At 39.6% G+C, this 25,747-nt stretch overlaps 1 protein-coding gene across 3 annotated transcripts; it reads right to left on the reverse strand.

The window, feature by feature from the left end:
- Nucleotides 1–12,204: 12,204 nt before the first annotated feature.
- Nucleotides 12,205–16,366, reverse strand: LOC141701039 (zinc finger BED domain-containing protein RICESLEEPER 1-like). 3 transcript variants are annotated; one of them, XM_074504684.1, is made up of 4 exons: nucleotides 16,177–16,366; nucleotides 13,328–15,341; nucleotides 13,184–13,240; nucleotides 12,205–12,528 (listed from the first exon to the last, which is right to left on the reverse strand). In XM_074504684.1, exons 2-3 carry the CDS (start codon nucleotides 15,288–15,290, stop codon nucleotides 13,185–13,187), a joined length of 2,019 nt encoding a protein of 672 aa, XP_074360785.1. In that variant the 5' UTR covers nucleotides 15,291–15,341; nucleotides 16,177–16,366; the 3' UTR covers nucleotides 12,205–12,528; nucleotide 13,184. The 3 variants fall into 3 exon arrangements, with proteins under 3 accessions (XP_074360785.1, XP_074360783.1, XP_074360784.1); XM_074504682.1 differs by having other exon boundaries at nucleotides 13,174–13,240; XM_074504683.1 differs by lacking the exon at nucleotides 16,177–16,366 and adding an exon at nucleotides 16,025–16,074 and having other exon boundaries at nucleotides 13,174–13,240.
- Nucleotides 16,367–25,747: the final 9,381 nt, after the last annotated feature.

Genomic DNA, 25,747 nt, shown 5'->3' on the forward strand with positions numbered 1-25,747 from the left:
CGAGGCTCCCCTTTACGCCATTGGAGGACATCCTATTCAGTTCGAAGGAATGATTACTCTACCGGTCCTCCTGGGCAAATTGTCATATACCGTCGAGAAGCTGGTGAAGTTCTATGTGGTTCGGATTGAAAGCCCGTACAATGCAATATTTGGCAGGCCCTTCTTATCAACTTTCGAAGCAGTGGAGTCTATACCCCACCTCAAACTCAAGTTCCCAACTGAAAAAGGGGTAGGAGAAATGAGGGGCGATCAGAAAACCGCCCAAATCATAATGCTCGAAGACCTTGAGAAGGATCAGGAGTATGAAGGGCCAGATGAAACCGGGAAGAGGAAGCGGGCAGAATCCGAACCCAGCGGAAGCCGGGAAACATTGAACATCGAACTGGAAAAATTTGGGGTCGATCTCTCAAGCCCAATTGCCGAACCCGCAACAGAAACCGAAGAAGTGGAACTGTACGCAGGCCATTCGGGAAAGATGGTTCGGATTGGAAAAAACATGGGGGCGGATCTGAAGACAAAAGTAATAGCTGTTATCCGTCAATACCACGACGTGTTCGCCTGGGGGCCGGAAGACATGCCCGAATTGGATCCTAAGACGGCAACGCACTGCTTGAATGTGCAGCCCGAGGCCAAGCCGGTAAAACAAAAGAAGAGGACATTTGCAGTCGAACAACAGAAGGTAATAGAAGCCGAAGTGGAAAAATTGTTAGAAGCCAAATTTATCGAGGAGATCGAGTATCCTGACTGGCTAGCCAATTTGGTGGTCGTGAAGAAGTCGAATGGGAAATGGAGGATGTGCGTGGATTACACGGATCTCAATAAGGCATGTCCGAAGGATCACTACCCTTTGCCTAACATCAACCAACTGATAGACGCGACGGCAGGATATGAGGTACTTAGTTTTTTGGACGTTTTTTCTGGTTATCATCAAATTGCTATGAATGATAGGGATGTGCCCAAGACAACGTTCATAACTCCGAAGGGGACTTATGCTTATATTAAAATGCCCTTCGGACTAAAGAACGCTGGAGCCACATTCCAGCGAATGGTGAACAAGGTCTTTAAAGAGCAGATCGGGAGGAACATGGAAGCATACGTGGATGATATGATAGTAAAATCACTATTCCGAGATCATGCCGAAGACTTAAAGGAATGCTTCGAAACTCTCCGAAAGAACAACATGAGGATCAATCCGAACAAATGTACCTTCAGAGTCTCTAGTGGAAAGTTTCTCGGGTACATGGTCAGCGCCCGGGGAATAGAGGCGAACCCGGAGAAGATCGAAGCAGTTATCAATATGGAACCTCCCAAATGCATCAGAGATATACAGAAATTGACAGGCCGGCTCGCCGCCCTTCGGCGTTTCATTTCCCGGTCAGTCGAGAAAGCACTTCCCTTCTTCGCCGTGCTCAAAGGGTCAAAAAATATTGAGTGGGGGCCCAAATGCCAAAAGGCGTTCGAAGAAGTAAAAGAATATTTGACGAAGGCACCACTCTTGATGAGGCCCGATCCGAAAGAAACTCTTTAGCTTTATCTAGCTGTGTCCGACAGAACTCTGGGGGCCGTCCTTTTGAAAAATTATGAAGGTAATCAACATCCCGTGTTCTACGTGTCCCATGTCCTCAAGGATGCGGAGACAAGGTACCCCAACGCCGAGAAATTCGCATATGGGTTGGTTATGGCCTCCCGAAAATTGAGACATTATTTCCAAGGCCGGACGATCCAAGTTGTCACAAGCCAACCTCTGAAGAAGATTTTAACTAGGCCCGAAGCCTCTAGAAGAGTCGTAGCATGGTCCATCGAACTCGGGGAATTCGATCTCGAGTACGTTCCCCGAACAACTTCATGGTTAAATGCACATTCTCGGGCCCGAAGGATCTTTCACCTGATGAACAACTAATCCGGATCCCAGGAAAGTGGAAGCTTTTTGTAGACGGGTCGGTAGCCGGAAAAAAGTGTGGGGCCGGCTTGATCCTCTCCAGCCCCGTAGGATTTGAGATATGCCAAGCCATAATGTTCGACTTCCCTTTGACAAATAACGAGGCCGAATATGAGGCCCTCCTCGCAGGCATGAAGCTGGCCCGAAGCCTTGAGGCGAAACACCTAAGGGCCTTCAGCGACTCCATGTTGGTTGTGAAACACTTCACGGGGGAGTATGAACAAAGGGATCCCGAAACGAAAGCCTATGATGCCAAGGTACGTGATGCTTCTTTATCATTTGAAACCTTTAAACTAAGTCAAATTGGCAGAGAGAACAATTCTACGGCAGATACCCTTTCCAGGCTAGCTTCGGCCGAGACACAAAACTTAACTGGTTCTATTTACCACACCGAAGCCAAGACGCATTCAATCGAAAAGAAAGAATGTCTAGAAATTCGCCAGGGGAGCGACTGGATGACCCCCCTCAGGAAATTTTTGGAAAAAGGCATCCTACCACCCGGCCGAAAGGATGCGCTAAAAATTAAATACAGAGCATCAAACTACACTATAATCAATGGGCGGATGTATCACCGATCAGTCAGTCAACCCCTTCTGCGCTGTTTGAACAATGAAGAACAACAACAGGCTTTGGAGGCAGTGCACGAAGGAATTTGCGGCGAGCACCTGGCTGGTCGGTCGCTCACCTTTAAAATTCTCCGGCAGGGATTCTTCTGGCCCACTCTGAGGGCAGATGCCATCGACTATGCAAAAAGATGTGTACAATGCCAGCTGTTCGCCACTGTCCCTAAACAGCCCCCACAAGAAATGACCTCTGTACTAAGCCCTATTCCATTCGCCGTATGGGCCGTGGACATAGTTGGCGTACTGCCCACTAGCACGAAGCAAGCGAAGTACTGCATAATCGCCATCGACTATATGACCAAATGGGTCGAAGCCCGTCCTCTGTCAACCATAACCGAAGAAGCCGCTAAAAAGTTCTTCCTGAAACAGGTCATTCTCCGGTTTGGCATTCCGAAAACCTGCATCTCAGATAATGGAACTCAGTTTATTGGAAACAAATTCCGCAAGTTCCTGCACCATTTCGGAATTGAACAGAAATTTAGCTCAGTCGCCCACCCGCAAGGAAATGGGGCAATCGAGGCGGCGAACAAAGTGATATTCCGGGGAATTAAAAAGAGGCTGGGCGAGGCAAAAGGAAGATGGGCGGAAGAACTCCCTTGGATCTTATGGGCCTACCGAACCACCCCCCGGACATCAACGGGAGAAATTCCTTTTAGAATGGCCTATGGCACCGAGGCCCCAGTTCCTGTTGAAGTAGGCTTGGAATCATATCGAACCGAGACCTACAATGTGGAAACTAATAACTTCGGGTTGAAGGCTAACGTAGACTTACTGGAGGAAGAAAGAGAAGCCTCACATCAAAGGAACATGAGGTATTTACTACAAGCGGCACAACAATACGACTCCAATGTGAAGAAAAGGTCCTTCGGAGTAGGTTACCTAGTCCTAAGGGAGTTGGCCGCATCCATGCCGGCCAAACAAGGAAAGCTCCAGCCTAACTGGGAAGGGCCCTACAAGGTGATCGAAGTCGTTCGTCCTGGAACCTATAAGCTCGAAACATTGTCAGGCGAATCAATCAAAAACACTTGGCATGCCAGTCGCCTTCGAAAATTTTATTAGTAAGAGATTTCTTAAAAGTTTGTATTTGAATTATATGTGAAGAATGTAAACAATTTGACTAAATAAAGATGCATTTCCTGTCAAATATCTTTATTTATACGTGCTGCGGCCGCCCGAGTATTATCTGAGGGCGATCCCGAAGAAGATAAACCCCTCGGCCGCCGCCCTTGTCTAATTTGTTAATTGAACGACATAAGGGGCAATCGCCCAATACTCGAACATCCTTCACTACACTATTATGACAATTTGAAATTGGTAAACACGAATTAAGGGCCTTAAGGGGCAATCCTAGAATAACTCCCTATCATTCGTCTTAACTTAATCATTTGTTATTAATGAGGCCAAAGGAACCCTTGTCCTGGGGCGATCAAAAGAAGAACATGGTCCTTCGGCCACAATCAGGTACACAAAATTTAATCCCAAACCAGGTTTAGGGGCGATCCCGAAGAAGACCTCCACTTGGATGAATGAACCATGACCTGCTGATCTAGGGGCAATCGCTAAAAGATCAGCACCCATGTTCCCTCGCCTGAATTCAGTAAAAGGATTAACAGCCCGAACTCACCTTCGACCTTTAACCCTTGGGGCCGTAGGGGGTAGTAAGGCAGCAATTCATTAAGATCGTTAAGGCGTGAATAAGCCGAAGATACGATTCATTTTTCATTTTATTCAAATTGTTAAAATTGTTGAGGCAGAAAGCCGAAGATACGATTCATTTTATTCAAATTATTAAAATTGTTGAGGCATAAAGCCAAAGATACAATTCATTTTCGTTAAGGCGAAGGAAGCCAAAGATACAATTCATTTTGTTAGATTGTTAAGGCGAACGAAGCCAAATATACAATTCATTTTCGTTAAGGCATCAATAACGCCGAAGAGACGATTCGTTTTTAAGGCGAACAATTAAATGCAGTCGGACAATGCTGATGAAAAACAAAAGATGCATTAAAATATAAAACCCCGAATGCTAGTTAAATTATAAATACCAATTACAAAGAGTACCGATTATAAAAAATATAAATACAGGAAGACGAACGAAGAATGCCGCTGCAAAAGTTGGGTACGATCATGGAAACATCAACGGCAAACTTCGCAACAAGATCATCTTCCGTCATGTCAAGCACCTCAGTGCCGAAGGTTTAGGCTTGAGGGTCTTCATCCGAGAGCTCTTCGTCTTCGCCGGAGGAGACATGAGGGACTTCGACTGCTGGCCGGCCGATAGGATCCTCCAGGTTGTCATCCAGCAACTGCTTATAATCCCAGTTCAGGCCATGGGCCTTCTCTAGGACATAATCAGCGCCGAACTGGAAGCAGCGTTCCTCCGTCCGGTCTAGCTGCTTCTGCTTCTTCCGAAGCTCCTTTTGGGACCTCTTCAGCTGGACGTTCCGGTGGGAGATCCTCCAGTTCGCCCTCTCCAGTTCAGTCTCCAGCCGAGATCTGTCCTCCTTCAGCGCAGCGGCTTCGACCTCGTTCTGGGCTTTCACCCTTACAAGTTCCTCCTCGGCCGTCGCGGCCCTCCTCTCCTACTCCTTTACCTCGGCCATCTGAGTCTCCATATCCTTAACCTTATCCTCCACGACTGCGGCCCAAGGGGCAGCCTGCAAAAGGACGAAAAAAACATTACTAAAAGGTGCCGAAAGGAAAAAGATGGACGAAAAATAGAAAGATTAAAAAACGTACCAAGGACAGGAAGGACAGAAGCTCCGTACAGGCCTCGGTAGTAGAGGCCGGAGCAAAGGTCGGAAGATCGACCGGAAGCTGGAGGCCATGACATAGGTCCGAAGCCACCTCCTTCGTGGATTGTCGGGCTGGATATACAGTATGGTCGGACGTGAGCATGCCCCACCCTGGGAGATAAGAGCGCACAATCCCCTCCTTGCTCTGGGTCCGCTTGGAAGGCTTGGAAGGGTTTCCCTCTCCCATGAACTCCAGGTCATCCCCTTCCTCGGTCTCAGACGCCGCATGAGATTGGCGGGGCGACGGAGGCCTCTCGGTCTGAGCCCTCTCGCCTGTGCCCTCCGAAGGGTCTGGAGTAACCCTCCGGTCAGAGGCCTTCTTCGCCGCCTCCTCGGCCGCCCTGGCCTTTTTCCTCTCGATTAAAGCCTCCCTTGAAGACACTGAAATATGAAAGGGAAACAAGTCAGTCCAAGCATATATAATCGAATACATAATAAGGAAAAACAAATATACAAGTGCTGGGACAAAACTAAAGAAAAAACAAAGGAAGAAGTTTTGTTACCCCCACCCCACAAGCTGAAGAGCCAGTCCTTGTCCCGAAACTCTCCGGGACCCAGCTTCTTCACATTGACGTCCACCAACTCCGTGTAATTTTCCTTCTCCTCCAAGGTCAAGCTCGGCATGAGAAGCAGTACGGGATTCACATCCTGCCAAACCGACATGGCCGCCAACCTTGGACCACTCACATAACACCAATGAGTGTGAGTGGATTTATTGTTCGAATTGGTCGCCGTCCAATCAGGTCGCCCTACTCGACGGACGATGGTGTAAAAACCAGAACTCTTCGGATTCTTCTGAAAATCATAATGGTACCAGAATAGGCGAGTGCTGGGTGCGATCCCTGCATGAAGACACCTGTTCTGGAAATAGTTAATATGGATGAACCCGTTCGGGTCCATCTGTCTGAGGGCGATGCCCATCTTAAAGAAAATGTGCTTGATCAACTTCAACGGTGGCACCCTCAAGCCACACTTGAAGGCCGCCTCGAAACCCCTACGGCGCAGCCACCATATCCATCCGGCACCCCGGGAGTGTCGTAGATCCTTTCACCCTCCCTCGGCGCGTACAGCCAACAAAGCCCTCGAGGAACAGAGCAATCATCATACATCTGAACTACGCGTCCTTTCGTCAGTTCGGATCTATTATTGGCTGCGGGATAGTCAGCGGCCGAACCATATAGGGTCCGTCCCGTCCACTCGGGGCGAATGGAAGACGTTCCCACCAAGCTGTTCGACAAGGGGTCCCAAGAATCTGGGGGACGGTTCGCTCGGTCCATGTCCCTGTATCAGGAACAGAGAGACATTAGTCCATGTACTCGGATTAGCAGACATAAAAGAAAAAATAAAAACCCGAGTACATGTCCCAGGACCGAACGAACCAGAACCCCGGAGGCGGTTTCCGAAGGCTGCTCCTGAGGCAAGCCCTCCCGAAGGACGTTCTTGCCTACAGAACCTTTCGCGAACATCTCTCCAGACCACATGTTTACGCCCTAGGTCGGCTCCCGAAAGACATTCTAAAACCAAGAAATCCCGAAGAACGTTCTTGGTCAGAAAACGCCTCGCATGCCATCTTTAAACCCGTGGGGCCCCCTCAAAGTGGAAAAACCCGGAGAAACTTCTATTACCTACCCAAAAACCCCAAACAAATACAATGGCACACACACAAAACCCAGAAAAACCCCATGAACCCAGAACAAAACCACAAAGTCCTCATGCAAACATCCTAAAACACAGAAAAAAACTGGCATGCAAATTCAAAACTGGAAAACAAGAAAAGGGACTTACTTATTTGGAGATGTTCTTGGATTGAAATGGGATGATTTGGGAAGACGGAGTTGCTGTTGCCCGTGATTGGAAGATTCACCGCAATTTGTCACTGTGTATGGAGGAGCTAAAGTGATAAAAAGAAAATGAAATGCACAAATGGGCTTATATAGGCGCCTAAAATAAATTCAGAAAAGCGACGATTGGGGGTTTTTGAAATGGACGTCCCAGATCAAAACGGTTGACATTCAACGGCTGAGATTGAGCCATGGAACGACGTGCCAACAACTGTCACATTAATGCACTGCAAGTCCCTACAAGCTTGCCACGTGTACGACCGAAGATCGAGGCGGAACTGAAGCGATCGCCCTAGGGTTTCTTCGCCCCAATATGGGCCGAGACTGGTGTCCGTCGGCCGGCCCGAAGGCCCCGCCGAAGGACAGGGACATGTTGGTTATAGGTCCAACCAAGCCCACTGAACGAAGGCCCAATGAGCGGTTAAGGTACTGGGTCGAAGGACCTCCCGGCCCAAGAAACAGAGGCCCACGAAAGTCCAGGCCGAGGCCCAATGCTTGCAGACCGTTGGACAGAACAAGGGACATAACGCCCCCATTTCACTTCCTCCTTAATGATTGGTAACGGCTGACATTTAAAGCAGAATCGGGTATAAAAACCCTAGAAAAGTAAGACAAAACATACACACATTCTCTCGTAAACACTCTGTTTTTCTTGTATTATTACCCTATTCTTACAACCAGATTCTGATTCTCACACCGGAGGTGAATCAGGGGTACAAACCCTCGCATTCTCTTCACTTTCAGGCACGTCCGAAGCCACTTTCAATCCAATCGAAACCTATTCAAGGGACCGAAAGGATCTGGGCGTAACAGTCGTAAAATAATACGGGGGAGGATGTGAAGCGGCCAATAGTAAATGAACACGTATAGGGCATGCAAAGGGAGGCAGCAGGGGACCTGCATGTCACAGCATTTGAACTGGACAAAGAAAAGGGTAAGATTTTATTTTATCGACTCGTCTGTTTGATGGGATCTCACCTCCCCGCAATCTTCTTCTCTTTCCCGTTCCCGTGGGCATCGGACCTCATTTATCAACTATATTATATACATGGAATGTTGATCCCTTACGCGTAAAGGTGCATGGTAATTCAAACCGAATCAAATTGACTTGAACTCGACTTAAACTCTGTTCGATAAAGATAAAATGGTCTCGACTCGATTCGACCTTTATTTTAATGCATCCAATTTCTTACTGGACTCGAACTCAAGTTTCGATATATTTTCAATCTTGATAAAAAAACTCGAGTCGAAATTACATGATCGGTCTCAGCAATTTGACTGGGCTAAGCGATATTAAAAAATAGTGCCTTATATTTTTTAGCTCTCACTTTTTACACATGTATAATTTAATTTTATATATATGCAATAACAAATGAAAAATATGCTTTATTTTACTTTTTATAAGTTGCAACTCTCGAAAGGATAAACTCATTTTATCGAATAAAAAATAACATGTGACGCTAATGTGATTCTTGTAATTTTTCAGTCTAAAATTTCAAATTCGAAAATAACAACCGACTCAAATTTAGATTATCCTGACTTGCAGCAATCTCAAGATCATCGAAATGAATTATCTTACAACCATTACGCTTTCTGAAAATATAAGTTTAACATTCAATCTTAACAACCAATTTCTCTAAGCTCTTTTATAAAATATAAACTCTTCTAACTTTGGAAATGCAATATTAATATTAATAACATAAAAAAATACATTTCTCAGCGTAAAAGTTTGAACTCTCACACCGTCGACACCATTTTGCCGTCACATTGCACAGAGTAACTTCAATGTTTTGCTATTATTAAATTCTTAAAGAATTTCATATTGTTGAAATTAAGAACAAAGTGTATGTTCTCCGTATAAACCGAAAAAGGTTATTTTTTTAACAATAATTTTTCATCTAAAAATTTAATATTTAGATAGTGAGATGTGACAACCCGCAGAAATGTAAAAGTCTCGATGATTCATATCTATTAGTCTTTTTTGAACACCTAAATATTCCACCTCTTAAGAATTTTTTTGGTCCCCACTCGACATTCGTCTTGGTCGTTTTAACTAGACCTGGCAATTCGTTTGTGTCGTATACTTTCGTGTCGTATATTTTCGTGTTTCGTGTATTTGAAGGTCAAACACAAAACCGACATATTTAGCGTTCGTGTATATTCGTGTTCGTGTACTTTCGTTTCGTGTTGTGTATGTCATGTTAATTGAATATTAATATCTATTAAATTTAATATTAATATACATTAAAATATAAGATTTTTAGGTAAAATAATAATAAAATATATGAAAAATATATATTTAGATCTCATATCGATACAATATAATGAAATCAAATCATATTTTAAAAATAAATATGCACACATTTATTATAATTCTACATATATTCATAAAAAATATTAAAATTTAATTATAATATTTATTTATGTCGTATAATTTATGTCGTGTCGTGTAGTTGAAGGTTAAAAACAAAACCGACACTAAATCTCGACCGTGTACTTTCGTGTTCATGTACTTCCGTATCGTGTACTAAAAATGTAAACACAAACACTAAATTTTCGTGTCGTTTCGTGTCGTGTCCAAATTGTCGGGTCTAGTTTTAACTGAGGCCGACCCTGCGAACTTAATTATGATCAACCTTGAACTCAATTACGTTTTTTAACTTAATTATGATCAACCTTGAACTCAATTACGTTTTTTTAAATACTCTTGTGTTTACAAATATATGCGTCATTCAATTTTATAAGCAAAAACTCGATTTCACTTTAATTACACCTCTACATGAACTTGAATTTGAATTAAACCCCTACTTACCGTATCTGTAAAAATTGTAGAAATTTTTGTGAATATATTTAATATTTGAAAATTAATATAAGTGTAAGTGATCATTTTACCCTATCTGCGCGTAATTATATAATTTTCTTAATTTTTAGCAACCAATGATCGTTAAGTGTAGCCGTTACAAATTTAATCTATGGATATCCCAAGTATGTTTTTCAATTTTTAATTATCAAACATGATACTCCCTCCGTCCCAATATACAAGCTCCTTTGACTTTTTACGCGTATATTAAGATATATAAAAGTCATAGCTCCGCATACTTTTTTCTAATTTTTTTTTTGAATTAAAATTAAATATGTATACTTTTATTTAGAAAAAACAAATTTGAAAAATAATTTCGGGAGCTATACTTTTTATTCACCTTAAACTACGCGTAAAAATCAAAGAAACTTGTATTTTGAGACGGAGGGAGTATAAGTACATATTAAGTTTTGATTTGAAAAGTTACCAATCTATCCATACTATATTATTACAAGTAGAACACATTCTATTTGTTTATTGGTCGGTTGTTTGGTACGGTAGATAACAACCGTTATATTATAATCTAGATAAATAAGAATCATTAGATGTAATAATAAATTATTATTTATATTATATTAATATCTAAACTTATCTAATAGGTTCAGGATTAAATCCCCTCAACATATATATTATATTTAAGTTTTATTAATTTTTTATTTGTATATTGCTTATCTTCTAAATAATTTCTACAGGGTTCGAGTCGGTCAACAATATCTTATATTATATTAATTATTTTCAGTCACAACATATTATATTATATTATATTCAGACATATAATAAGCAGAACATCCACTATGTAGTTGTTGATCAGTTGTTTGGTACGATAGATAACAGTCGTTAAATCATAATTCAGATAAATGAGAACTGTTAGATATAATAATAAATAATTATTTATTATATTAATATCTAAACTTCTGTCATAGGTTCATGATCCAAATCCCGCTCAATAGCATATTATATTTAAGCTTTAATATTCTTCATTTGTATATTCCTTATCTTTTAAACAATTTCTACGGTCCGAGTAGGTCAACAATATCTTATATTATGTTATTAATTTCCAGTCACTATATATTATATTATATTATATTCAGACATATATTATTATAAATAATTGTATTTTTCAAATTTTAACCAACCATTGAAAAGTATGTTACAATATAAATAATTTTAAAATAAAATATATTATTAAAAATTATTCGAGTGTCAGAAGCAATTTGTGTATCAGCACGAGTTAATATGGTAATATATATATATAGACACGCTAGGATCCATATTATTGTTAAGAAAATTACTATCTATATGATAACACCTCATTATTTGAAAAAAGTTTTGAAAAAAAAATTCCGAATCTCTGACCTTTCATTTTTTCAATCTTCACGGTTACTACTTTCTGGATCATTTTTGCTTTCCTTCTTTCAGTTGCATTTGCGTCATTTTATGCTTTTACACTTTTAAGCATCGAGTCTTTTCGCTTTTATTTGCTTTCCAACTTGCAAATTTTAGTTTTTTTTTATATGATTTATTTTATTATTTAGTTGTGTAACACTAAAATTGAACCTGACTGACTTATCGAAGGCTCCATTGATATCTTTTAACAATTTTACCCCCGTTGAATTAAAAATTCGAAAATACTCCTGTAGGAATTTTAGTTTGTGTCCTCTTAAATAACAGAGTAGTAAATTTAAAAACCTAACAAGCATTGGCAAATTAATCACGAAAACTATAGACGATACAATATACATTAATGATATGTTGGCTAAAAAGAGGAAAATGGAAAGTGATATATATACTTTTGTAAAGTAGTAGTCGTGCAGACCACTTAAGCAGTAATTATTTAGTTAAGTACAGAGTTTAGGCAAGAAACTTTTCAATTGTTAAGAATAAATTGCTTTTTTCTTAAAGAACCTAAAAAAGCTTAATCACCCTGTTAAAACAGCTTTTGTCTGGAGGTAAATTATTATACAATCTAACAAGCATAATAAAACTAGATTCATCCCATGTTCCCCACATCATCTTTCCTCGAGGATTTTAGACGTTTTCCTTTTGAGAATGATATTAAAACAGGTTCAGTACATTCAAGTTTGCCGGGGCTAAATCCAGCCTAAATGGCTGTTATGCATATCGCTTGAAGCCTAACGCCCAGTAATACAAGAGCCAACTCATGGTACAAAAATACATATAATTCTGAAGTTTTACTATGGCTACGGCAGTGCAATTGAAAGATCCAAACATATCGGAAAATAAGACAGGAAAGGAAAAAAAACACAATGTTACTTGAAAATCATTGAATTGAGTTGCAGTTTGCAAGAAGCCATCACCTTCAGTGATCTTCTCCGCATAAATGGAACTATAAAATCTGGCTGACCCCTTTCTCCTTTACAGAGCTGCCACATCCAGAACTAAAGATCATTTGAATTTTTTTTACTAACACTGAGTATTGATTGTCATGGACGATCACAATATGAGGAACCTGGCAAACATGAATTCAATATCTTCATTCAAAATCATAATATTTTCAGTAATAAAAATCCTATAAATATCCAAATTTCATTAGAGAATTTGTAAAACAACGATTTAACAGGATCAAAGAATGCTGGATAACTCAGGCTAAGTGGCTTCACTTGCGAGTACACTGTACACCTAAGCATAGCAACTCAGGAACTCAATAACTAATCCATGTAAGCCACTGCAGAACAATAATTAATTTCAGGACATAGAATCTCATGACCTTGACCAGCGTATCTGGACTTGATACTTGTAAGGCTGAAGTAAAAGATTTCTACTGGATGTCTCGGTTGCATCAAATCCAGTCTAAAGCAATTAATGCAAAAATTACTGATAAAAGAAAAGAAAAATAGGACAAATACTTTTCTAGAGGTAGAACATATTTCACGTAATAAAATCTGGACTTCATCACAGGTTTGCATTAAATGGTTTGATTAGGAGAGGGTAGCTTTACGTTTAGGCATCAAGTTTTAGGCCTGGTCAATATAGACGTACCCAGAGAAAAGGAATCAAGCAGCTCTAGAAAAAGACCAATGTCCAAGCACACAAAGAAGAACCAAGCGAAACAGTTTTGCCAAATATACAATGCACTATAGCTGATGAACCATACCTGTACATACATTAATTAGCTTCAGCAACCACAGGCAATACTGCAAGGCTGGAGAATTGGCTAGGGTCTAATGCAAGAAAAGAAGAAAAAGTCAGTAATACATTTAGAATCATAAACGTTAATGTAGTCAAGAAGAGAATTTGGATAAGCCAACCTTCTGATTCAATACGCATCCAATCTTGACCACATATTAGAGCTTCTCGAGTATCAGCATTGAGTGAGGTAAGATGATGGTCAAGCACTCTGCCGCGCATGCTAAATGCCAACTCTGATGTAAGAGTGGAAAACGGGATACACAATATGTCACGTGCCATCGTAGATAATATAGGGTACCGCGCTGTGTGAACCTTCCACCAATTTAATATATTAAAATCATGGTTGCGTGGAAAGATTGGTTCCTCTAAATACTTATCCAGGTCAGATACTATGCTGTGACTTTGTGAAGTTTCATGGAGGAACTTGTCGAAGCCCCGTAGCCTATCTCTCGTACCATTACTAGTACTCGGCAAGTTGCTGCAATCTTGATCAAGAAAAGCTGAACCCACTGAATACTCATTAAAAAGCTCCCTCATACCATCAGAAACTTGCTTGATGTAATTTGAGGCACCACTAGAGTATATTTGGGGATAATAATACTCTACCAACTTCATCTTGAACCGGGGATCTAAGATGGCTGCTACTGTTAAGCTGAATTGACATTTGCTCCAGTATTTGTCAAATTCCATTTTCATCTTTATTGCCATAGAACAAATAAATTCATTAGGGCTCTTGCACCAGTCAATCAACTGTATGTGTACATCACATATCTCAGGAAAGTATATATTTGCAGTTGGATGCTTATTACTTGTAAAAACACTAATAATCTCAACAAAAAGTTTCATATAGCTAGTAACGGTACTTGCCAATTCCCAATCTTCCTCTGAAAGGGTAGTGTAGTAAGCAGGATCATGCTCTTGCAGAAGAGAGAAGGCACCCCGGTATTCTAAGGCTGTTTCAAGCATGAGATAAGTGGAGTTCCACGTCATTGGGGTATCAAGAAACAAACGCTTTTCGCTATTGATACCAACCTCATTGGCAATTTCATAAAATTTCCCTTGGGTGGCTTGTGAGCTCTTAACATACCTTATGGTCTCTCTGATTTTACAACACACTTCTTGAAGTGCTTCGATAGCTTCGCAAACAAGGGATTTTAATAAATGTAAAGCACATCTCACATCAAACAACTCCCCATTTTTTAAAAGAGGCTTGTTTTGGGATATCCAATCTTTGACACCATGGGCAACCTCATTATTGATAGAACAATCATCAAATGTCAGTGAAAACAACTTACGGTCAATTTCCCAGTTCATTAAACATTTTATAACAACTTCTGAAAGTGTATCATCTGTATGCGAGGAATCCAATGTTATGAAATTTAATGTCTTCTTCTGAAACTTCCAATCTGCATCAACAAAGTTCGCCGTCAAGCACATGTACTCTTCATTTTCTGGTGAGAACCACTTACCAACAGCCATACTGATCCTGCCATGAAAATTGCGTAGCATTTCATATACCTTTTGTTTCTCTTTCTCATAAATTTTCATACAATCAAACTCAACACCGCTATTTGTCAATATCTCAAATAATGGCTGGAGATTTTTGATAAATATCTTAAATCCGAGATGGTCGACCATGCCCAGAGGGTAACCATGTAACATGATCATGCGAGCAAGGTCAAGGCGACTCCGCTCTTGATCGAATTTAATACTTCCGAGGTTAACAGGTTCATCTTTTTTCTGCTCGTTGTCATATCTATATGCAGCTATGGGGATAATAGCCTCTGCTTTTCGTTTAACCTCATCATAACTGACATTTGGAAGGTCAAGACTATTATTATCTTTTCTCTTTCTCTTTGATGCAAGTATTTGAGAAACATCAAAGTTGGATCTCTTCAAACACCTTATCAAATGATTTCTTAAATGAGTTGTCCCGCTGTTGCTTGATCCACTCAGCTTCTTCTTACAATGTATACAAACAGCATAACAAATGTCGGCCTTTCTAACTCTTTCAAAGTGATTCCAAACAGCAGATGTCAGCCTCTTTGGTTTTTTAATAGGTGTTTCAATGGCTACCTCCATAACATGAATCTGGTAATTGACGCTTAAGATCACGCAATAAAAGCACCAGTCCTTCAAAACAAAAAGGTATAATCAATCTCAAAAGTACAAACTTATTGAATGAGGAGTTTTCAGAATCTGCAAATATAATTCTTTTATTTGTCAAGGGTAACCACTCTCGAGTGTTTTATTCTTCTTCTTTCCCAGGAAATGATAGTCAAATACTCACCTAAACACTATACCATGCATACACAATAAAAACGGACGGACACAGCCACAGACGTAAAAACATATAACACATAGTATTGTTTTACGTTTTCCCAGACTATAACAATCAAACAGCATACACACAAACATTAGACAATATATAAGCAGGCAGGAATAAGTAGGATTAAAGCGGGAATGCACACTGCCCAGATTCTCGTTTGCAAATCTGGAAGCCTATAAATCATTTATACTACATAATAGAGTAAACTGCACATTAGGTACTTCAAGTTCTATAAGACACGAATGTAATGTATGAAAGCCTCAAACTAGCCTAATGACAATCTCCCATTTTTGATATCGACGGCTCCCCTCCATTTCGGGTTTCAAACCAAGTTGAATTAATTCAAGTTAAGAACTTTTTCAAAAATCTATAAATTTTACGATAATTTTAGAGTCTTGACAATTTCCAAACTACCATAGTCCAATCCATTTGATTTACGAAATATACGAGCTTTAGACATACACAAATAATACCACAAATACATTACCAAAGCCACAGCTTTGATTTTTTATATCTCAAAATCAGCACTAATTTCACCTGCATACGCACAAATTGTTAAAGATTTATATGCATACACACACATATATGTAACAATTAAAAGACAAAAAAAGGAAGAGAAAGGAGGTAAAATGTACATACAAAATTGGGGGAGATAGAGATACAACAAACCCTGTAACTGTGTATCCGGAGAGTCCGATTAGATGATCCGAAAGAAGGTGCTTAATTTGATTTGATTTGATATGAATCGGGTATTATTTTGGCCCGACAGAGTGTTACGGATAACCCAGATTTGATATGGTTGGAGTTATGGAGATTTGGGTGGGTCAACGCCGCTGCTTGGATTATTATTAAAGTGAGTGCTCCAATTATTATACAATGTTTTACCCCTCATGCTCGGGTCGGGTTTGGTTCATCAGGCATTAGAATTGGGTTGGGCTGTTTCAGTTTAGAAAACGGGTCTCAAAAAGTATTTACCTTATTTTGTTATGTAGATTCAAAATTATTTACCATATATCTATTATACTTTATTTATTTATTATTTTTATTATTACTAGTTTATAACTCGTGTTTCCTTTAATGCGTTCTAACTACTTTATTATATAATTATTGTATTTTCTAATAGTTATATCAATTTAGTTAACTATTAATATATATTTCATCAATTAATTAATTTTCATAATAAATCAGTAATTTATTTACCCATATATATATACATGAGTATATGTATGTACGTGCATAAAAATATAGGTTTTTTCCCAAAAAAAAAATACATGAGAAGTCACGTAATAATTAACACACATCTTCGTTGCTTTCAAATTTCCAAGGCTAAATATATATCTAAGTCCTTACATAAATGGTACTCTGCAACCTTCTTGTTTGTGATTTTACTAATCTAAAGGTACTTTTTTTCTTCTTGTTTATTAATTTCTTACAAGTCACGGCCATTACATTCTATTCATATTTTATATGAATATATATCATATATCATAACCTTGTATCTCCCCTGTTTGTGCTGGGGTGATTTTTTTTTCTTAATTCCACCCGACTAGAAAGGATGTTTTACACGTGTTTAGGTGGGAATGGTTGATAATGTTCTAAGGATCCTCAGACACGTAATCTGATTATTCTCGCGATTGATTAATGACAGTTGTCGCTGTCACGTGCTTGGGCATGTGCCTCACATGCTCAGACTCTAAAGACTTGGGTCGCGAGGAAGCTTAAGCCTGGATTGAGGCTGAGCCGCACCGGATGGTGCTGGGCTTGGCCGGACTATGACTGGGCATTTTGGACCCGGGCCTGCTGAGTACTTTATATCTTATCATTTGCCCCCACTCCCTTATATAAATTTTCCGGATGGAGAAGTAAAATAAATTATCTCTAGGGCGTAGCTGGTAAGAAAAAATTGTGCTTTCTCGCCCCTCAGTCCGAGTTGTGTTGATGTAGATCTAGACTAATGGGGATATAAAGTAGATGGCTTGTAGGAAGAACTTGAGCTTTCTTGACCCCCCAGTCCGGGTTGTGTTGATGTTGACCAAGCTAGACAAACGGGAAATAAGGTAGATGGCTTCTAGGAAAAACTTGAGCTTTCTTGCCCTCAGTCCGAGTTATGTTGATGTAGATCAATCTGAACTAATGGGAAATAGAGTAAATGGCTTGTAGGAAGAACTTGAGCTTTCTTGCCCCTCAGTCCGGGTTGTGTTGATATAGACCAATCTGGAATAATGGGATATAGAGTAGATGGCTTGTAGGAAAAACTTGAGCTTTCTTGGCCCCAAGTCCTGTGTTGTGTTGATGTAGACCAATCCAGGACTAATGGGATATAGAGTAGATGGCTTCTAGGAAAAACTTGAGTTTTCTTGCCCCCCAGTCCGGGTTGTGCTGATGTAGACCAATCCGGACTAGTGGGATTTAAATCGTTTGAGGTGGTTTTTTCCCTCCTCAAATTTAAATTTTTACAGTTGTCTTTTTTTAAAAGACGTGCCACAATTATTACTATATTTAATAATCGTATGTATATATAGTTGTATGTATAATGATCTGGGAATCACCGGTCCAGATCTGGCCACACGCTCTGGCTCTCCACTTCCACGACCCTCTATAAAAGCCTCCCTCTTTTTTCATTTTTTCTTCTACTCTCCACAATTTTCACTTGCTCTCTCTCTTTGTCTTTTTCTTGATGTGGTGCTAGAAGGTCGTCGAGAATCGGGAATTGCTTTGTTGCTCTGCCTCTATCTCCCCTGTGCTCTTTTTCATTTGTAAGCTCTCTTTTCTTTTTCCGCTTTCCTTTTTTTTTTCGACTGTTGTTGTTGTTATTGTTGTTGTTGTTGTTTATGTGTTTGTTCGTTTTTGTATATTGGTTTTTGGTTTATGTGTTTATGTGATAGGTAATTTTTTTAAAAATATTGAACGTAGGGTAGTCCAGACCATATTAGCTCAAAATTAAAAAATTGGTAGGAATATAGACTAACCCGGATTTTTGCGTTTAGGTTAATGGTCCGAACTAAGACCTGCGCCAAGGTTTATTTTTCCTGCTATCCCAGATCTTCTGATTCTGATTGTGGTCCGGCTGAACTCGATTCTAACACGGCCTAGGTATTGATGGGTAAGAAGGCCTTGACTTTGGACTCTAACGTTCTTAGGAAGCTGAAGATTAACCAAATTTCTCCTAGAAAGATTCCTTGTACCCCGGAGGGTTACTGGATTGACGTGCCGAATTACTTTATAACAAAGAGTGAGGATATTGACAATAGCCGATACTATATGAGTATTAGCTCCGGATATTCTAAATAGCCAGATAGTGGTCCTGGGAGATATAATGAAGCTGAGTTTGATCAGACATTTGCCGGGATGATCGTTTCCAATGAGCCTGTATGCCTTGAAGGATGAGTATGCTGCTTTGGACCATGCTGCCCAGGATTCATCGATCCGGGCTGCCTTCAGTTAGACTCCCGGATTGAGTGGAGATGGCCGCTCTCCGGGGAGAAGATTTATCACCGACCCTCTGATGGCTTTGTTGCTGTTTGGCTGGAACACCTGAGGTCGGGGTGGAATCCCCGTAAGCAGCTTCACTTAAAGCATTTATGTAAGTATGTTTATAGGTTGTTCCCCATGCAGATAACACCTAACAGTATTAAGTGGATGTCCTGGTTCATAGCCTGATGCAACGACTTCGGGGTCTAGCCTACGCTCAAGCTACGAAATCACCTTTTTAGTTTGGTTAAGTCCAGCTAGAAGCCTATATATGAGGTACGTTTCCGGGCTGCAGAGTGTGGGTATGGCTCCGACTTTAGGCCTGTTATTCAGCAATCCTCCTTGAAACATTGGAATGGAGAGATGATCCTGCTGAAGGGCTTGGATCTGTTTATATGCCTTTCATAACTATAGAAGGTGTTCAAACCCGGTTCAAATGATCAGAGTTGAGGGGTGAAGCCCTTCAACTCGTGTTTGAATTCTGTGAGTGTCTCAGGTTCCATTTGACACGGGATACCTTCATGAATCACAAGACAATGCATAAACTTGGTTGTATGTATAATTTTTTTCTCCCTAACTCATTTATTGTTTTTTCTTTATGTTCCCGGACTGATATGTGTTTTTTTTTCTTTCGACCGTTAATTTTCTCAGGTCTCTCTTACTACAATCAGGCTATGTCTGCCTCGACTTACATTGATGCTCTTCTCGTATTGGGAACTATTTTTAAGTAGAGGAAGAAGGCCTCTGTTGCTGGCTCTGGGTCCCAACTGCACTCGGAGGAGGGATCTCAGATTAATGTTGTGTCAAAGCCGGACTCAACTGAGGAGAACCAAAGGTTTGATGCTGCTGTTGAAGTTGAGGATGTTGATGATTTTGATAATCTTAAGGAGATTGAGCCTCTTGGTGAAGTTCCTAAGATAGAGGAGACCCGGAGAAATAACAGTCTCTGGACTATGGGTTCTAAGCCACATCGGGCGGGTAAATCGCAAACAAGTCCGGGTGATGACTCAGTTCCGGACAAAGGGAAGGGATTAGAGCAGGAGGGTCCGGGGAAGAAGCCTCCGGGACTGGATGAGAGAGTCCCCCGATTCATGGCTGAGATTCCATCTGAGTCCGAGTAGCGGGAGATGAACAGAGTCGGGTTAGATGCTGTGATGAAGGACTGCACTAGACTTTGGGGCCAAGTATGATTCTGCATTGTTTTGTACTTTTTGCCTTAACTTTTTCTTTGACTTGTTCTTTATTCTGTTATCTTTCTTTTTATCTTGGTGCTTCTATGGCCGGTGTAGCTGCTATATCTTACTCCAAGCTCAAGCATATCCGGAAGGCTGTTGCTGAGAAGGATAAGGAGCTAGTGGAATTGAGGGAGGAGATTGTGGGAAAAGATGTTGCTCTTTCCGGACTGAACAAACATTTGAATAATGTGACGACCCTAGGATGAGACTTCCAAAAAGGAAGTCGGAGAGTTGAAGTCCGAGATTACCGAGCTCTGGAAACAACTGGCAGAGCAGAAGCCAGAGGCCGAGGTAATTGAAGCTTATAAAAATCTGAAAAATATGATAAGGTAATTGCGAAGGCCGGTGCTCCAGAAGTTGCTCTATGCTGGATTGTGGCAGAGAAGCATGTAAAGACGAACCCGGGGACTGATTGGGACAGCTTTTGCCGGGAATTTATAAATGCTAAACATGATATCAAGGCCGGACTTGGAGAGCCGAAACCCTTTGACGGTCCGTGCCCAAGCTTCCTTCTCGAAAATCCTGCTCCAGATGCTTAGTTTCCTTCTTGTAACTGTGAACTATTGTAATTAATTCGCTCTTTGTTTGTGTAAACTCCTGACTTTTCCTTTGTATTTTTGATATACTCTGTGCCCGGTCATGTGTTGACGTGGGTTTGGTTATTTTTATGTTGTTTGGCTCCTTATCACTAATATTCTATGTTTGCTTTTCTGTCTTAGAAAAAGATTATCTAATTATGAAAAATGCTTCTTGTCCGAGTTCAAGCATGACATCGGACTAGGGTGCTCTTTTGCCTTAGAAAATTATTTTTAAGTATGAATAGTGCGTCTAGTCCGGGTTCAAGTATGGCCCCGGACTAGGGTTGTTTTTTTTGTCATAAAAAAGTATTTCTAAGTATGAATAGTGCTTCCAGTCCGGGTTCAAACATGACCCCGAACAAGGGTTACCTTTTTGCCTTAGATTTTTTTTTTAATTATGAATAGTGCTTCCAGTCCGGGTTCAAGTATGGTCCAGATTAGGGTTGCTTTTTTACCTTAGAAAAATATTTCTAAGTATAAATAGTGCTTTCAGTCCGGGTTCGAGCATTGCCCCGGACTAGGGTTGCTTTTTTGCTTTAGAATTTTTTTTTAAGTATGAATAGTGCTTCTAGTCCGGGTTCAAGCATGGCTCCAGACTATGGTTGCTCTTTTGCCTTAAAAAAACATTTATAAGTATGAATAGTGCTTCTAGTCCGGGTTCAAGCATGGTCCTGGACTAGGGTTACTCTTTTGCCTTAGAAAAATATTTTTAAGTATGAATATTGCTTCCATTACGGGTTCAAGCATTGCCCCGGACTAGGGTTGCTCTTTTGCCTTGGAAAAAATATTTCTAAGAATGAATAATGCTTCTACTCCGGGTTCAAGCATGGCCCCGGACTAGGTTTACTTTTTGCCTTAAAAAAGTTTTTTCTAAGTATTGCTTTTGTGCTTGTTGGTTGCTGCCCGGGTAAATTAACACCGGGACTTTGTATGGATGCTTTGAAATAATTGCCGAGTAAAAATGAAATATGCTCTTCATTAATTTCAAATTTTTTTCACACAAGATATGGAATAACATAGTGGTTTCTTGCCATAGGCTACAAGTTTTTGGTTACTTTGGTTATTTTTCCTTTATCACTGGTAAAACTTTCGAAGCCTGAGTCAATGTCAGGTGTTGGGAACTTTGGATTCATCCATATTCATTAGCTTGTAAGTCCCTGGTCTTAAGTCTTCTTTAATCTTGTATGGCCCCTCCTACTTGGGCATCAACTTTCCAGTGTTGGTAGGATCCAACTTGAAAGTTTTTGACCCTGTACTTCTTGCGGAAGTGCTCATTCGTCTTTTCCTTGTATTTTTTTCATTCTTGCTATGGCTTGGTCCCGGACTTCATCAATAAGATCTATTTTTGTTGGATTTTTAACGCAGCGGGGGCATGGTAAAACACTTTTACACATATAAAATCCAAATAAAAGCATACAGATCATGAATAAAAATTCGAGGGATCGAATCTAACCTTTAAAATTAATTCGGAGACAACGATCAGAGATCCTTAGCAGTTGCTCCTCAAGTGTGAAGCACTCCACCGGTATCCACCAAGAAAACGATGTTAAGGAGGAGGAAGGAGGTGGAGAGAATTGGGTTTTCCAAACTTTTTGGGTTTTCGGGTTTGATGTGGGTTGGAATAAAATAGGGTCTATAATAGTGTATTTATAGGCAAAATTTTCAGCTAAAATTTTCCCATAAATAATATTATTATTATCCCATTTATTATTCTCATTAATAATTAAAACACCTTTTAATTATTAATCCTTTTTCTAAACACTTTAGAAATAATTCTCTCTCTTGATTTAATTTCCAAAAATTAAATCCTTAATTAATAATATTAAGAGCTTTTCTTAATTAATTTATAATCAATTAAATCTCATTTAATCAATTATTAAATTTGCCAATTAATTATTTATTTCATAAATAAATAATTATTAGCCATTATTAATTAATTCCTCCACCATTAAATCATTCTCTTTTTATGGTTGACCCTGAATGTTCAATATTAAGCCGGTAGTAGAAATAAATAATAATAAAACTATTTTATCATTATTTATATAAATTCTCTAATTTATTAAATATGATTAATTAATTAATCACATTTATTCTACATCGTGAGGGATACTTCTCAGCATATCGCGACTATCCGGATAATATGAATTCACTGCTTAGAATACCAAGAACCTATTCAGTGAATAGTTACCGTACAATAAAATCCTTCTACCCTATAATGTCCCGATTAAATACAAGGCATGTATCTCGTGCCAAGCCTATCTAATTCAATCACTTGCTTACCATTTACTACGCGTAGTTCAATGCAAATTAGAAACTCCTTTCTAATTTCATTTACTCTGGCCAGAGATTTCTGAACTAGCATAAGTGGATCAGCCTTGAACATTCGCTTCCTTCACTGGAAGGGGTAGATCCTTTATTGATCATACACTATCTTCGTGTACAAATTCCTATACCCAGAAGAGCCCTAATAATTGTCCCTGGAGACTAAGAACTAAACCAAAGCATAGTTCAGTGTACACAAGATGACTATGATGACCTCAAGTCTAAGGATACTTGTACAACTATCACTAAGCGAACAACTGCTGACACGTGAGTGAACTCCATCAGTTGTTCAGCTGGGTGAGTCATGTTCAGTGAACTTATTCTATAATAAGCACCTACATACTAGCTATAGTGTCACCACACAAATGTCTATGAGAACAGACATCCTTCATAATGAAGCAAGCATAGTATGTACCGATCTTTGCGGATTATTATTTACCAGTTAGTAATCCTACGACCAGGAACTATTTAAGTTTAGAGTTATCATCTTTTTAGGTCTCACTATTATGATCTCATCATAATCCATAAAAAGCTTTACTCTAAACTATGGTATATCTTATTTAAACACTTAAATAGATAAAGCCCGTAATAAAAGCAAAACAAGTCTTTATTAATATCAATGAAATCAAAACAGATTATATAAAAGTTATTCCTAAATCCTAATACATGATTGGACTTAGGACATATTCCTTTCAATCTCCCACTTGTACTAAAGCCAATCACTCTGGTATCTAATACCCATCTTGTCTTTATGACGATTAAAGTGACTTTCATAAAGTAGCTTTGTGAGTGGGTCTGCTATATTGTTATGTGTGTCAACTCTAATTTAATACAATACAAGAAATGTTACCGCGCTCCCACTAACCCTTTTGTAGACCCATGGTTCATCTTTGTTTTTTTTTGATAAAATCAAATTTTTTGATTGTCTCATCAAAACGAATGTTCCATCTTTCGAGAAGCCTGCTTTAAACCACATTTGGTTCGTAGCAGCTTATACACTAGGTTTTTATTTCCCTTGGAAAGAAAACCATCTGGCCATCTGCCAGATTTCATAGTCGTAGTAAGCAGCAATCGCAAGCAAAATCCGAACTGATTTTAACAGGGCTACATGTAAAAGGTTTCATCAAAGTCAATCCATTACCTTTGTTTGAATTCTTTTGCCATAAGCCTGACCTTAAAGGTCTCCACCTGGCCATCTGCTCTAATCATTCTTTTGTATCCCGTATACATAGATTTCTTTCCGGATTTCATGGCACTATGCCATTTCTCTGAGTCAACAATACTCATAGCCTCATTATAGGTCACAGGGTCGTCATCATCAATGATCGACAACTCATTGTCATTCTCAATGTCAAGGCCATAATACCTCTCAAGTTGGCGAGACACTCTCCCTGATCTATGAATGGGCTGTTCCACAAAAGGTTGTTCAGTCAGAACAGGTGTTTCCACTTGATCCGTAGTAGTTTGTGCTTCTTGAACTTCATCAAGTTCAATTTTTCTCCCACTGTTTCCTTCAAGGATAAACTCCTTTTCCAAGAAGGTAGCATGTCTGGAGACAAACACCCGATGATCGGTGCAAAAGTAATACCCTAAAGTCTCTTTAGGATATCCCACAAAACTACATTTTACGGGTCGATATTCCAGCTTATCTGGGTCAACTTACTTGACATAAGCTGGACATCCCCAAATCTTAACGTGTTTAAGACTCGGTTTTCTTTTTTTCCATATCTCATATGAAGTTTGAGGAACAAATTTTGGAAGGCACCTTATTCAGTAAATATGCTGAGGTTTCCAATACATAACCCTATAGGAATACTGGAAGATTTGCATAGCTCATCATGGACCGAACTATGTCTAACAAAGTTCGATTTCTCCTTTCGGATACCAATCTGGAGGAGTCCACTGGGAGACTATACCATTTATTTTGAGATAATCTGGAAACACTCCATTAAAGTATTCACCACCTCGATCTGATCGAAGAGTTATAATACTATGTTTGGTTGTTTCTCCACTTCATACTTATATTCTTTGAACTTTTCAAAGGCCTCAGACTTGTGTTTCATCAAAGACATATCCGAATCCAGATCTATCATCTATGAAAGTAATGAAGTATGAAAATCCACCCATGGCTTGCGTAGACATTGGTCCACATACATCTGTGTGTACCATTCCTAGCAAATCTGCAGCCCTCTCTTCATGTCCACTAAATGGAGACTGCAGTGCCACTATGAAGTGAGATTTTCATCATCCCTTTTCTTTTATTAGTTTGTTCAATCTGAAGTAAATTATGTCACATTTATACAGACCATTATTTAAAGTACCACGTCCATAAAGAATATTATCTCTAAGAATAGAACATTCATTATTCTCAATAATAAATGAAAATCCAGCCAAGTCTAACATGGGAATAATGTTCCTCACAATCGAGGGAACAAAATAACAATTATTTCAAACAATAGTCTTGCCCGTAGGCATATGTAAATGAAATGATTCTACATCTTCAGCAGCAACTCTTGCTCCATTTCCCATCAGTAGAATCACCTCCTCTTCCTCAAGAGTCCTACTTCTCCTTGGTCCCTGCAACAAATTGCAGATTTGAGAACC

The sequence above is a fragment of the Apium graveolens genome, unplaced genomic scaffold (genome assembly GCF_009905375.1).
Source record: "Apium graveolens cultivar Ventura unplaced genomic scaffold, ASM990537v1 ctg3261, whole genome shotgun sequence".
Classification (NCBI taxonomy): domain Eukaryota; kingdom Viridiplantae; phylum Streptophyta; class Magnoliopsida; order Apiales; family Apiaceae; genus Apium; species Apium graveolens.

What these genes read in the sequence shown, in the direction of transcription:
- LOC141701039 (XM_074504684.1), bottom strand. Translation starts at nt 15,290, where the DNA reads ATGGAGGTAGCCATTGAAACACCTATTAAAAAACCAAAGAGGCTGACA. An exon ending in GATGCGTATTGAATCAGAAG is followed by an intron (nt 13,241 to 13,327) that starts GTTGGCTTATCC and finishes TTCTTGCATTAG; the next exon opens with ACCCTAGCCAATTCTCCAGC.